General features: G+C 47.3%; 1 protein-coding gene across 5 annotated transcripts in view; it reads left to right on the top strand.

The window, feature by feature from the left end:
- The first annotated feature begins 2,553 nt into the window (after positions 1-2,553).
- The window catches only part of CD44 (CD44 molecule (IN blood group)), an 86,499-nt gene continuing 76,611 nt past the window's right edge, over positions 2,554-12,441 (top strand). For all 5 annotated transcript variants that reach the window (XM_054585918.1, XM_054585917.1, XM_054585914.1 and 2 more), the window contains exon 1: positions 2,554-2,796. In XM_054585918.1, the coding sequence (XP_054441893.1) occupies positions 2,730-2,796 (67 nt within the window). In that variant the 5' untranslated portion in view covers positions 2,554-2,729. The remainder of the gene's footprint in view (positions 2,797-12,441) is intronic.

Genomic DNA, 12,441 nt, shown 5'->3' with positions numbered 1-12,441 from the left:
CCTCCTCCCATCCTCTGAGGTTAGGAGAAGATGGGCACCTGCAAACCATGAAGAGTGTTCTTGCCAGAACCCAGCCGTGCTGTCACTGTGGTCCCCAACTCCCCTGCCTCCTACCTGTAACAAATGATTCCTGTTGTTCAAGTCACCCAGTTTATGATATTCTGTTATTTAGCCTGAACTGATTAAGATGGTCGTGATGGCTGCCCAATTTTCTGAATGTCCTAAGTGCTATTGAATGGTTAAAATGATAAACTTTATATTACCTGTTTTATAGCACAAACATAACAACAACAACAACAACAACAATATAATAATAAAACTTACATTGGCTCCCTATTTCCTAGGGATCAAGTTCAAACTTCCTGGTATAGTTTATAACCTGGCCCCTGCTTACATCTCTAGCCTCATGTCTTAATGTGCCCCTCAAACTCTTCATCTGATCAAATGTTCAACTCCTCTCCATTGCCTCAACGAGCCATGTACGCTCATATTTCCATGTGCACTCACAATTTTGCTTTTAGTAATAGTAGCAAACACATACATAGTGCTCACTACATGCATATATACGTATCTGTCTAGCGTTTAATATATACAGACTGTTGATTCATTTAATCCTCACCAATTCTATGAAATAGATAGTTATTAACCTCATTTTATGCTTGAGGAGACTGAGGCACAGAAAGGCTAAGGAACTTATTCAAGGTCACATATCTCGTAAGCAGCCAAGGCAAGGGGTGAATCCAAGGACTCTGCCTCCTGAACCCTTGTTATTGATCACTATAGAGCACTGCCTATAGATGCTTTGTCCCTGTGGTTTCTTCTGAAGAGTGCTTTCTCTTCCTTCAAGACCTGGTTCAAATATCACATCCACTGTGAAGAGCCCCTTGATGTTTTCCAGGGAATGGGTGCAATTTTTTATCTAGGCTCAATATGCACACTCTGTGCATACATATTGCATGGTAAGAGCCTCCTCATGAGAGTGTGAGGCTCCTGAAGAAAGGTCTTACTTCTTCTGGTATTTTTGGAAACTTACTACATATTTGATGAATTAGAGAAGGCTGAGTGGCCCTGGCCTGGTGGCTCAGGTGCTTGGAGCATTGTCCTGAACGGCAAGATGTTGTGGGTTCAATCTCCGGTTGGGGCACATATGGCGGCAACTGATCAGATGTTTTTCTCTCTCTAAAATCAAAAAACATATCCTTGGGTGAGAATAAAAAAAAAAGATAGCTGAGTGCACTTTCTCTCCATTTTTCAATTTCTTTTAATAAATAACAAAATCAAAAGGGGATTATATTCCCTCAGAAATTCTGACATTGCTCTTTCAGGGTCTGGCCACAGTCACTGGTAATCACTTTAATTTTCTGTATGTATCACCAGGCAAGAAATCCATTCAGATTTACTTCCAGAAGTTCACATTAGTGATAAATTCTCCTTTTAATTTTCAAATATTAAATCACAGTATATGAGAGGTAGACATGAAATGATAATGCAAATACGACTTTTCAAATTCAAAATGCCTTTCTGAAGAATATGACAGTGTCCTTCTCTTTTGAGATTTATGGGGTAGGATAGGTGGGGAAAAGCGGATTAATTTTTGCACGAGTAGTCTTATAAATGGGAGCAAGGAAGAATGGACGAAAGTGTGGACAGAGGAGAGGATGGATAAAATGGTGAGTGTGTACGTGAATGATGGATGAACGATAGAGGGATATACTGATGAACAGGTGGATGGGTGGAGCACAGGATAGTGTATAGATGGATGTGGGTTTATGAAGACCTGTGGAAAACATGTATGCAAAGGTGAAGGAGAAGTGGTATGGGAAGGTGGTTGGATAAATGAAAGGACAGGCGGTTGTTAAATGACGGACAGGATGGAGGATGTGTGAGCCTTGGAGGGATGTTAGGAAAGATGGGTGGATCGATGAATGTGTGGATGGAAGAATGTGTGGGAGGATGGAGGAGAGTGTGGGCGAATGGATGCATGAATGGGGGGTGAATCCGGGTGCCAAAGACCGGAGGATACGCATGGGTTAGTAGAGCCAAATGCCAGCCCCATGGCTGACCATCTTCTTTCTCTGAACAGTCCTGATACGAAGCAAAATCCACCTGAGCCATGTGGACTTGGCTGTTCTTCCTCTCTCCCCTGGGAAGAATCGCAAGCTCTCTGTCTCTCCTCCCCACGGTGGGCAGGGAAGCACCGCTGTCCCGGTCCCTCTCCCAAAATAACCAGCTGCCTGTGAAACCTAGAGAGAATCATCCCAGGCCAGACTCAAAGAGAAACTTAACGGAGAGGAGAGGCCAGAGGTTGAACCCAGAGGGGTGAGATTTCAGGACTCAGTCATCCTCTTTCCTGAGGTCGCCCTTTCAGCCAGCCTTCCCTCTGCCTTCCCGGCGCACGCCCAGGAAACGATTTACGTTCTCCAAAGGGAAGGGGGTGGAAGCGCTGGGGCCCGCGCAGAGGGCCGGTACGTCTTTAAACTTCTGCCCGAAGCTTAGTCACAGCCCCCTTGCTTGGGTGTGTCCTTCGCTCGCTCGCTCCCTCCCTCCCTCTTAGTCAGCCCTTGAATAAAAACTGCAACCAACTTCCGAGGCGCTCTCATTGCCCAGCAGGACCCCAGCCTCTGACAGGTTCGGGCCGCTCTCCTCGCCCCGTCCTCGACCAGTCCCCAGCCCAGAGCGCCGGGCCCCTCCTGCTCCGCTCGCTTGCTCTCTCGGTCCGCTCCGACACCATGGACAGGTTCGGGTGGCGCACAATCTTGGGACTCTGCCTCTTGCAGCTGAGCCTGGCGCAGATCGGTGAGTGCCCTACGGGGCAGAGGGAGGGAGTGGCAGGAGGGGTCGGGACTGAGCCGCCTGACGCGCCGGCTGAATTGGCCGTGGGGACCGGAACCGAGGGGACGGCGTGCGCCGTGCAGCTTGGGTTTGGTTAAGGAGGGCTAAGATTTATTCTCAACTGTCGGAGAGTTTGTTGATGGAAATACCGTTTTGTTGAAAGGAAAGAGAAAGAGAGAAGAAAATTTGCCGAGCACGCTGCCGGCGCGCCGTTTTGGGCGAGGTCGCCAGAAGCTGAGCTCAAGGCGAATGTAACTGTACTCCTGGATGCGCGTAGCCGGAGTTTGGACCAACAGGCTCCTGTCCCAAAGGCGCTTGAAGACTGGCTGGGCTGTGGCCGAGGCGGGGGCTGGGGCAGGACAGGGGCTGTTAGAGAAGTGGCCACAGAGGTGGGCATAGTTGTATGTATGAGAGCTGGTTGCAGTGAGCTTTCCAGGAAGGGGTCCTGGCTTCCTGTGGCTGCCCGTTGCGCCTGGGTTTCAAAGCTCCTACAGCTGGCTCCAGTCACTGACTATCTTAGTGCCAGCAGGAACTTGAACCAGCTCTGTTGGGGAGGTTCTGGGTCTCCACGAGGTTCCAGCGGGGTGTGGGGGTGGGGGTACGGGGGCGTGCAAGGAGTGGGAGCCCGAAAGACAATGACTGGGCCAGCTGCTCAGTCCTTGTAAACTCCTGTTTCCGCCAATCAGTTAGGGGAAAACCAGACACTAATATGGCTAATATTTCCTGCCTGGAAGCCTTGGAGGAGAACAGGGAGCCTGGGCACCAAGGTTGCCTCAGGGACCCTGGAGCTGGCACTGCTGCCAAAATTCCATTGGGACAGGGTCCGCGCCTTTCAGGGTGTGTGGAAGGGGTGGCTGCGTGTGAGGTATCCTGGTGGGGCTGACTTCCAAGTATTCCCTTTCTTTGTCTATATATGTACAGATAATTACATGGCTGATTTGCTTATCACTAGCAAAATTAATTTTTCTTTTAAGAAGTGCCAGCTGGGTCATTAAGACAGCTCAGCCTATGGTTAATTCTACTCAGCAAGTATTTATTAAACTTGGCTCTGGGGGTACCAGGAGAGTAAAAGACACAGTCCTACCTGGGTACTTTAGACTGAGGGAAAGTGGGGGATCTACACGTTAGATTCTTGAAATAGAAATAATAATGATAATAATAATAATAATAATAGGAATGACAGAACTAGCAAACATTTGTTGCACACGTTTGCTATGCCAGGCACTGTGCTAAATTCTTTACATGTGTTATCTCATTTTACCCTCATGCTGGCCCAGTGAGAAGTGTCCTGTTATTAGTCCCATTTTACTCGGAGGAAGCAAACTGAGGCCAAGAGGTGAAATGACTTGTGTGTGTTCACACAGCCAGAGGATTGGGGCTCATGTAAACTCAGACCCATTAGTCTGTCCGCAGTCCGAATACTGTAATTATGGCAGGGACAACATTGAAAAGGATTTCAGGGAAGGAGGGTTGTGGTGGACCAACAGCCTTAGCAGAGACTGAGACTGGAGATCCAAAGAGCCCTTGAAAGGCAGAAACGCTGGGGATGAGAGAGAAGAAGGAAACTTGAGTGCAGGGAGAGCCCTGGGCCTGGCCTCCGAGAAGGGGGGCCTCTGAGGAAGTCTGTTTGCGTATTACCTTCCTATAATGTCTTCTGCTTTGCTTCTGAGGATTCTGACTCCTGACTCTTGCCAACCTCTCTGCCGTATTCTTTTAAAGGATCCCATCCCCCAATATTCAGTGCTGTCCGGACCCTTGAAGCTTTCCCTGAGATCAGCAAGCTCACCCCTGCCCCATGTTTCTGTGGTTCCTTCGGGCAGTGTCATTTGGAGAAAGCACAGAAAAGTGCCAGTAGCAATAACTGCCTGGACCCTGGCTTGGAAGGCTGTTTGGAAAGAACCAAGACTTGGAAAGGAGAGAGACATGATTTACCAGTGGGCTTGGCCTGGGCAGGCAGATAGCGGAAGGAGAAGGAGGGGCGGAAGGAAAGAAACTGTTGTTGCTCCATTCTGGGGGTGGGGAGGTGGGCTCCAGAAGATAAGAAGAAACTCTGAAAAAGGACAAGGCTTTGGGGAGGAGGAAGGTTCCAATCTCCCTATGGGAAAGCAAAAAGTAGAGACATGGCTAAATATAGTTAAACAATATTGGACCCAGAAACTCTGACCTGGAGAACAGATACCTTGAACTAGTTGTCATATGTGGGAGAAAGTGGCCTGGGTGTAGGGCAAGGGGGATGAGCCCTCCTGCCCACAGCTATCTCCTCCTCCTCTCTACTCTGGTTCAAAGGTCGTTGCTAGGGAATCGTGCCCCTACTGTTGAGAAAGAGGGGTGCATCTGAGAGCTCTGGGGCTTGGGGCTGGCATGTGCCTTCTGCTCCCTCTGAGCATTAGAGCCCCCTCTTGGGCATAAAGAGCTTTGGCTGTGTTTTCCCAGGTGAAGAAGCAAGGAAGCAATGCTCCATCACTGCATGAGGTTCACATCAATTAATTTAGTTATTCCCCAGATATACATTGGACATCTACTTCCTGCGAAGGCAGGCCAGCAGGTAGGCGTGTTTGAGGGTGGCAGCCGGTAGGGAAAGTTTCCGTTTTCTTCCAAATTGCACCATGGAGGAGGGAATGCTGGGCAGCATGAAATTCTTCATTTATGACAGCTCCCTTTCATTCATTCAAGAAATATTTCTTGACTCATTGTCGTAGACTGCGAGACACGTCTCCCAGGGTTCATTCAGAATAGCTCCTTCTACAAGGAAACGGGCCCTGAAAGAGAGGCATAACTTCCCTGCTCTCTGACAGAGTGTTAGGGAAGGATGCTCTCCGTACTTAGGGTCTCTGAAATACCACTGTCGACAACTGCTATGAGCCCCGCCTCTATCCACTGCAATGGGTGGACAGGGTATGGTCTACTGGTGTTCCAAGCCTTACATACCATTTAAACCCTCTTCACAGTTTTCTATTTTGCTCCACAATATACCTATTTTGAGTTTAATATAAGAATGAGAGTTTTTTTTTTTTTTTTTTTTTTTTTTTTTTTACCATATAGCAAAGATGATGCTCAATGAAGAGTTTCTGTACTGTCCTGGGGCTTCCAGGGCCTCCTGGACATTGCTGAATCCCTTAGAGTTCGAAAAAGCTTTAAAAAGCTTTTACAAGTTTTAAAAGCTTGACACTCAGCTATTTCACCATAGGCCCCTGTGCGAAGTAGCATCCCAGGTTCCCAGGAAATTGCCTTTACTGACCACTGACTCTATGCTTGGCATTCAGAGAGGGGTTAGCACAGGTTGTCTTATAGAAGCCTCACAACAGCCTATATACATTTAGCACTCTCTTAACTCCATTTTCTCGACAAAGAAATTGAGGCTCAGGGAGATGGCGTGACTGTCCCAAGGACACACAGCTAGTAAGTGGTGGAGCTGGGATCCCCCATTGCCTAACATCCCCCATGTTAGACTCCAGTGCCTGTGCTGCTTTGACTCATTCCCTTGCCTCTGGCAGACTTTGTAAACTGTGTGTGGTTCTCCCACTCTTCCATCCCTATGGCCAGCTAACAGGCAGCCCGGCCTGAGTGTCTTCCCCCTCCCACGGCAGGCTGTGGGACTCTTCCTGCCCTGGCCTGTGTCCTCTCAGGTTTGGCCACAGCTGTTGAGAGATGCTAACCTAATTATTTATCACTAAAGTAGGTCCCTAACATTATCAGAGTCCAGCTGCCCTCCTAGAAATGCTCTCATTTGCAGGCTTGGAAAAAAGGGAGAGGCTGCTCCTTGTCTCAGAGGCAAGTTAGGACAAGGTGCTCTACGTGAAAATTGAGGAAGAGGCCCCGCCCTGCAAGAGGCTCTCACAGGACCCTGCAAGCATTTAGGTGCATTGACCCAGAGGGCCCCCTCAACACGTGCTCGTTGGAAACTCACAGCGTTTAGCAGGTTGTGTGAGCCTCAGTAAGGGAAGGTCCTAAGGACTGAGGATGACACAGTTCTCTACAAAAGTCAAGGATGTGGAACTGAAAGCTGCTGTTGGAGCTCCAGGTACACATGGTCACCCAAGTGAGATTGCAGATCAGCCTGTGATGTCAGGTGGTTCCAGGCTGGGGTCCCCTGACAGAGCGGAGGGTGTGGGAGGTAAGCTGGGCCTCCACAGCTGTCTGTCGGGGCTGGGGCTGGGGCTGGGGCTGCGGTTGGGGCTGGAGTTGGGGCTGGGGCTGGGGCTGGGGCTGAGGTAGGGGCTAGAGTTGTGTTTCCCCAGCACCTCCGGTTTAGCTGACTCCACCCAGAGCCTAAAAGGGAAGTGGCTCTCATAAAAGAATGAGTGAAGCAGGTGCAGATGCTGCCAGACAAAGCACAGTTCACAAAGGGGATCTTTTCTGCCTCGGAGAAATTCTGGGGGTTTGCACGGAAAGAAACTGATGACTCAATTTCCTTTGTGCCACTGCTTAAATGGGAAGCACATGCATGTTCTTTAGAATTACCAGGGGAGGCTAGTGCGTCCCGCCTTTCATTTAAACTCTATTTTTCACTCATTTAGGAAGTTGAAATTTGCCTTAAACATGTATTCCTCGTAAGCTGGCTATAAGAGTGTGAGAAGCCAGCCCAATTTTCCAGAGCAAGGAAGGGGCACTTTCTGGAGTTAGTGTTTGTGGATCTGGCCTGGCATGGATACAGTGATTGTGCATTCCAGACTTCCAGGAGAGTTAGGATTTCAAATATGCAAATACTCTACCAGTTGATACATACTATATACTTTGACTAAATATTTATATATTTTTCTACAAGTAAATGCATGGGTTGGTGTGATTAGAAGTCAAAAACTTTCCAAGACTTTTTGCATACGTAAATTCACAGCTCCATAACTCTAGCCTAGTAGAGTTATGACTAGTCCAGTCTAGTCATAAGTCTAGTAGTTGATTAAATTGATGTTTGGTTCAAAAATGTGTTACTTTGGAGAGAAATATTTATTGTTTATTCCTCTGTTCTTCACTTCTTGATCATCCCAATATGTGAAGTACCAGGAAATGCCACATACTTGACTCTTGCTTGCTAGCAGTGGGCATACACCCCTGGGTGTGCCTGTAAGTCTGTACGCATCTGAACACATATAATGTGGGTATTACTGGTCAACTGTTAAGCATTTATAAGGTGTCTTCTGCGCGTTCCACACTGTGTTGAGTACTTTGGTGATCTAAATGTATGGGATGTGGGCCTTGCAATCAAGGACTTGATGATTCTAGAGGTATAACATAGTGCAGCAGAGTGACAGCCTGGCCAATTTAGAGGGTAAGGAGAAGAGCATTACCAACAAGAGGCACAGCCAGCGGACTGGAGGAATCAATGACAGAGAGGAGGAGGCAGCACAGACAAAATGGGATTTGACTATTTATTTATTTTCATTAATATTTGATTAAAAAAAATTTTATTGATTGATTTAGAGAGAGAGAAGGAGAGAGAAAAATCGATTGTTTGTTCCACTTATTTATGCATTCATTGGTTGATTCTTGTTTGTGCCTTGCAATCTGGGCATGTCAGGATGATGCTCTAACCCATGGAGCTACGTAGCCAGGGCTGAAGGTAGGATTTGAATATAGGAAGAGAAGGGGATGAAAAAGGGGTGTGCATTATTTCTGTTACTTTGCTGTTAATTCACCCACCTCAAATAATTAATTAACTAGGAAATATACTCAACAAATGTTTATGCACTGCCTGCTCAGGGCACCAGAAGTCAGGACGGGAGAGATCCTTGTCAGGAGGAGCAGCGCTTGCCTCTGTGCAGCTCACAGTCTAGTATACAGTTTCCTGGATAATGGCTGACTCCGCATCTCTGGTTTCCACATGCTAGATTCTGGTCATGTGCATCCCACCCCCCTCCAATTGTGACAACAAAAAATGCCGCCAGACATAGCCAAATTGGCCGGGGGTGGTGGTGGTGTTAAAATTGCCCCCAGTTGAGACTCCCTGGTGTAACAGGATGGCAGCCACCCCAGTAGCCTCATCTCTGACAATGCGGTATCTGGTGCCCCTAGGTACCCAGTTAATTAGCCTTCAAGCTTCACAGTGAAATCATGCAGGAAGGCCTTTTTAGCTTTGGGAGTGAAAGGGTGCTAATGACTTTTACCCTCCTCAAAGCGAGGACTCCCAAAACCTTCCGTATCTTCTGTTATCTGTCTTTTGCAGTATTGTGGGAGCCCCCTGACATTAGGGATTGTGTCTCGTTCATTTCTGTGGTTCTAGATCTCAGTGCTGGCCCATAGTTGTTACCAGTAACTGTTGAACTGAAACGAACACCCAGAATATAGAAATAACTCTGTTCGTGTAATGGATAGTGTACCTGGACAGCACACCGAAGATGCAAATACATTTATGTTATCTGATAACCGTGGTGATGGCGGTCTTGCTTAGGGCAGGCCAGAGGAGAGTGCTTGGCTAGCCAACTGCCCATCACAAGGCTTGGATCTGGTCTGCCCAGAGAGGGGGATCACACATCTCTTTGTGGCTTTGGTGGTTGCTTGCTATGGCTGGGGTGTCTGCCTAAGGACAGGGGTACTAGGCTCCTGAGCCGAGAAAGGAGTGGGAACCAAGAAGGATGATGCCATCAACCCCTAAATTTAAGCCTCAAAATAAAGCACTCCCCAGCAGCTGCCTGCTTAGAAGCCTGGTTAGTCTGGAGATGCATGCCTGAGTTTCGACTCCTTGTGTGAGAGGCCATCACTTGTCTGACCCCAATGCTTGTTCTGGAAGGTATTGGCAGTGGAGAGAGAAGCAGATCTTCACAGAGGATTCTTGCCTTCTCTCTGGGTCCCCTGCAGCTACTTCGGGGGCAAGTCTCCAGAGAAGCTTAACATCTGAGTGGGAGCCACATTGGCAATGACAAGACCTTGCCACCTCTGCACAGAGCTTGACGAGTCTGAAGTGGTCCACCAAGGAGGCAGGCCCTGCCTACCCATGCGTCTGGCCCAGTGAGACTGGGAGACAGGGAGTCAAGTGCAGAATGGGGATGGATATTGTGGGGGAACAAGACCTCACAACCCGAGTTTGGGGTGCATGGCCTGTCTGGGTGTGTCCTCCTGAGTCAAGTGCCCCTCCTAAGTGCAAGTGTGGGCAGAAAGGACCCAGGTGGGTGGAGAGGTGCTGAGTCACCAAAGAGGTAATTTGCAAAATGCAAGCCCCAAAAATCTTCCTTGAGTCTTCAGCTCTTGAGAGTAAAGGTTAATTGCAAAACTCCAGTGGAGGGAGAGATTATTCACATAGATTGGTAATGTTGAGCATTTGCTGGGGTGTCATTGCTGGTCTCCTTTGATGGTGCCTGAAAGTTCATCTTCCTTCCCCACAACCTTTTTTTAGAATTAGAGCTCATGTACCTTTTGCACTTGCTTCTTTGCAGCTAGTTGTATGTTTCTGAGAAACCATCACAAATATTAGTAATAATCTCAAACACCTCTAGAGTGCTAACCATGTGCCAGGAACATTTTAATTGTTTCCTTATACTAGCTTGTATAATGTAACCCTATATGCTAACTTATATTCCAATACACTAGTATATTCCTACATACTAACTTATTTAGTCCATACACCAGCCTTATGAAGGAGAGCTATTATTACCATCTGTGTTTTGCTTATGAGAAAATTGAGGCATAGACAGATTGAATAAATTGTCTAAGGTCTCAGGGCTGGTAAACGATGGAGCTGGGATTCAAACCCAGGTGCTACATTAGCTTAGTGGCTCATGCGCTTACTGGCTACATTACTGTGCTTCCCTTAGTATATCAAGATGTCAGGGCACCCCCAGAAACTCGAACAATGGTACCTGGTAGTATTCTGGTTGTTTTCATAAGCCCCATTTGGGAATTGGGTGTGGGTAGAGTACTGATGTTTGCAGAGCTGGTTTTGCCCTCTTTTTTACAACGATGTCAGAGGCTTGGGATTTCAAAAATGAAAAGGAAGTTGTAATGGAAACTTCTTCCCATTCATACTCTGAGTGGCTGATTCATTCCATTCCCGGGATAGAAGTGCTATTCTCTTCTGTGTGGTGGGAAGTTGTGGAGAAGGTCGGACTGAAAGGGACAGTGGATTGAATTGTTTGCTCATTATCACATCATTACTTGTCACCTGGATGAAAGAAGAAGGTTGCCGATTGATATTTCTCTATCACCTAGGACTTTGGCTTTTGATTGGACAAAGTGGGAAATGAGCCAAAATAGCAGCAAAATGTTTGCCCTCAGCCTAAGGGTACATGGTGCCTGGGCTTTCTTTTCCTATCAATTAGCATTGATGAGGGAGGGAGGGAAAATCAGAGAGGAGGATGCCAGGAACCAGGCTACACTCACTGGGCACCAGGAATTGAGCTGAAGCTGGAAGTAGTTCTGTTGCCCCTTTTACCAGCCCTAGCTCGAACCAGACAGCCTGGCGTCTGTTTGGCCCAGCAGGTGACCATTGCATGGGGAGGTGGGTTTGGCCTGGAGACAGAGATTCATCATAGATTACCCATCTGTCTCAATTTCAGGGCATCTCCTTGCACTTGAGCAGGGCTGCAGTGCCTCCTAGAAGAACCTGTACACCAGTCATGGACCTGGGCAGCATCTTCTATTTCCTCCCTTGAAGAGAATCTGCCAAGATATTAGAATGATAATTATCAAGTTTCTTCACATGTGGTCACCATTGTTGCAAATTGAAACTACAATTCTATGCAGTCAATACCTGGTGTCCTGCCTCTGGCCTAGAAGGCTGTTTCTGCTCAGACCCCTAGCCCCAGTCCTCATACACTCCAAATGTCTTAAATGAGCAAGTATCTACTCTATGCCAGTCACAATGGTTGCCATTTCTGAGTGTGTGCAGTTTAAGAAGCAGAATCCAGCAGAGCTGAGCATCATTTCACAACCTGCAGGAGACCAGCTGATGGAACAGAGTTAGTTAGCCCCAGAGCCACCACTTCCCTGCAAGGGTAGACAAAGGTGCCCACAAGTGTGCTAACCACGCAGATGCAGACAAAAGTTAGGAGGGGGTAGTAACGCTGCCATAGAAGTCTCCTGCCCGGAAGGTTGTCTTCATAGTGAATACTTGGGGACGGACCTACTTGTCTTCCCAATGTCAGCCTTAGAGGTCAGGTACATCCCTCTATGCTTTCTTGAGTGACTTGTACTTTCCCTATTGTTTCTTAGTTGTTCTTCCCTGACGTTTCATAAAAATCCTAAAACCAAGTTCAGGGAATGCCTCTAAGCTGTGTTATGGCAATCTGCTCTCTTTCGTCCGTGAACATATAAGCTCCTTAGGGAAACGCCCAAGCTTTCTGTACATTTCCATATTTCTCTAGCCCTTAGCTGTCAGCACAGTTCGCCACATATAGAAGGTGCAAAGTAAATATTTGGGTGGATGGCCAAATGAATGAAATTTCCTGATTTGGCTGGCAAAGACTTCGCTATCGTTTATCTTTTGTGATTTTAAAGGGTCTAATTCTTTTTCATCTTTAAAAAATTCCGGTCTATGAAAGTTTTTTATTTTAATTTTTCTAGTGTCGCTTGTAGTGATCCCCAAGCTTCCTTGAAATTGCTTTTCTCTGCACCATCTCCAACTTGAGAGTATTCCCTTGAGGTTTGACATGTCAAACAAGGCAGGGAAGTTTAGGGCTT

The sequence above is a fragment of the Pteronotus mesoamericanus genome, unplaced genomic scaffold (genome assembly GCF_021234165.1).
Source record: "Pteronotus mesoamericanus isolate MK-2021 breed Mesoamerican mustached bat unplaced genomic scaffold, CSHL_Meso_final contig_90, whole genome shotgun sequence".
Taxonomy (NCBI): domain Eukaryota; kingdom Metazoa; phylum Chordata; class Mammalia; order Chiroptera; family Mormoopidae; genus Pteronotus; species Pteronotus mesoamericanus.
The sequence above is the reverse complement of the archived record's forward strand: the minus strand, read 5'-3'. Positions and strand labels throughout refer to the sequence as shown.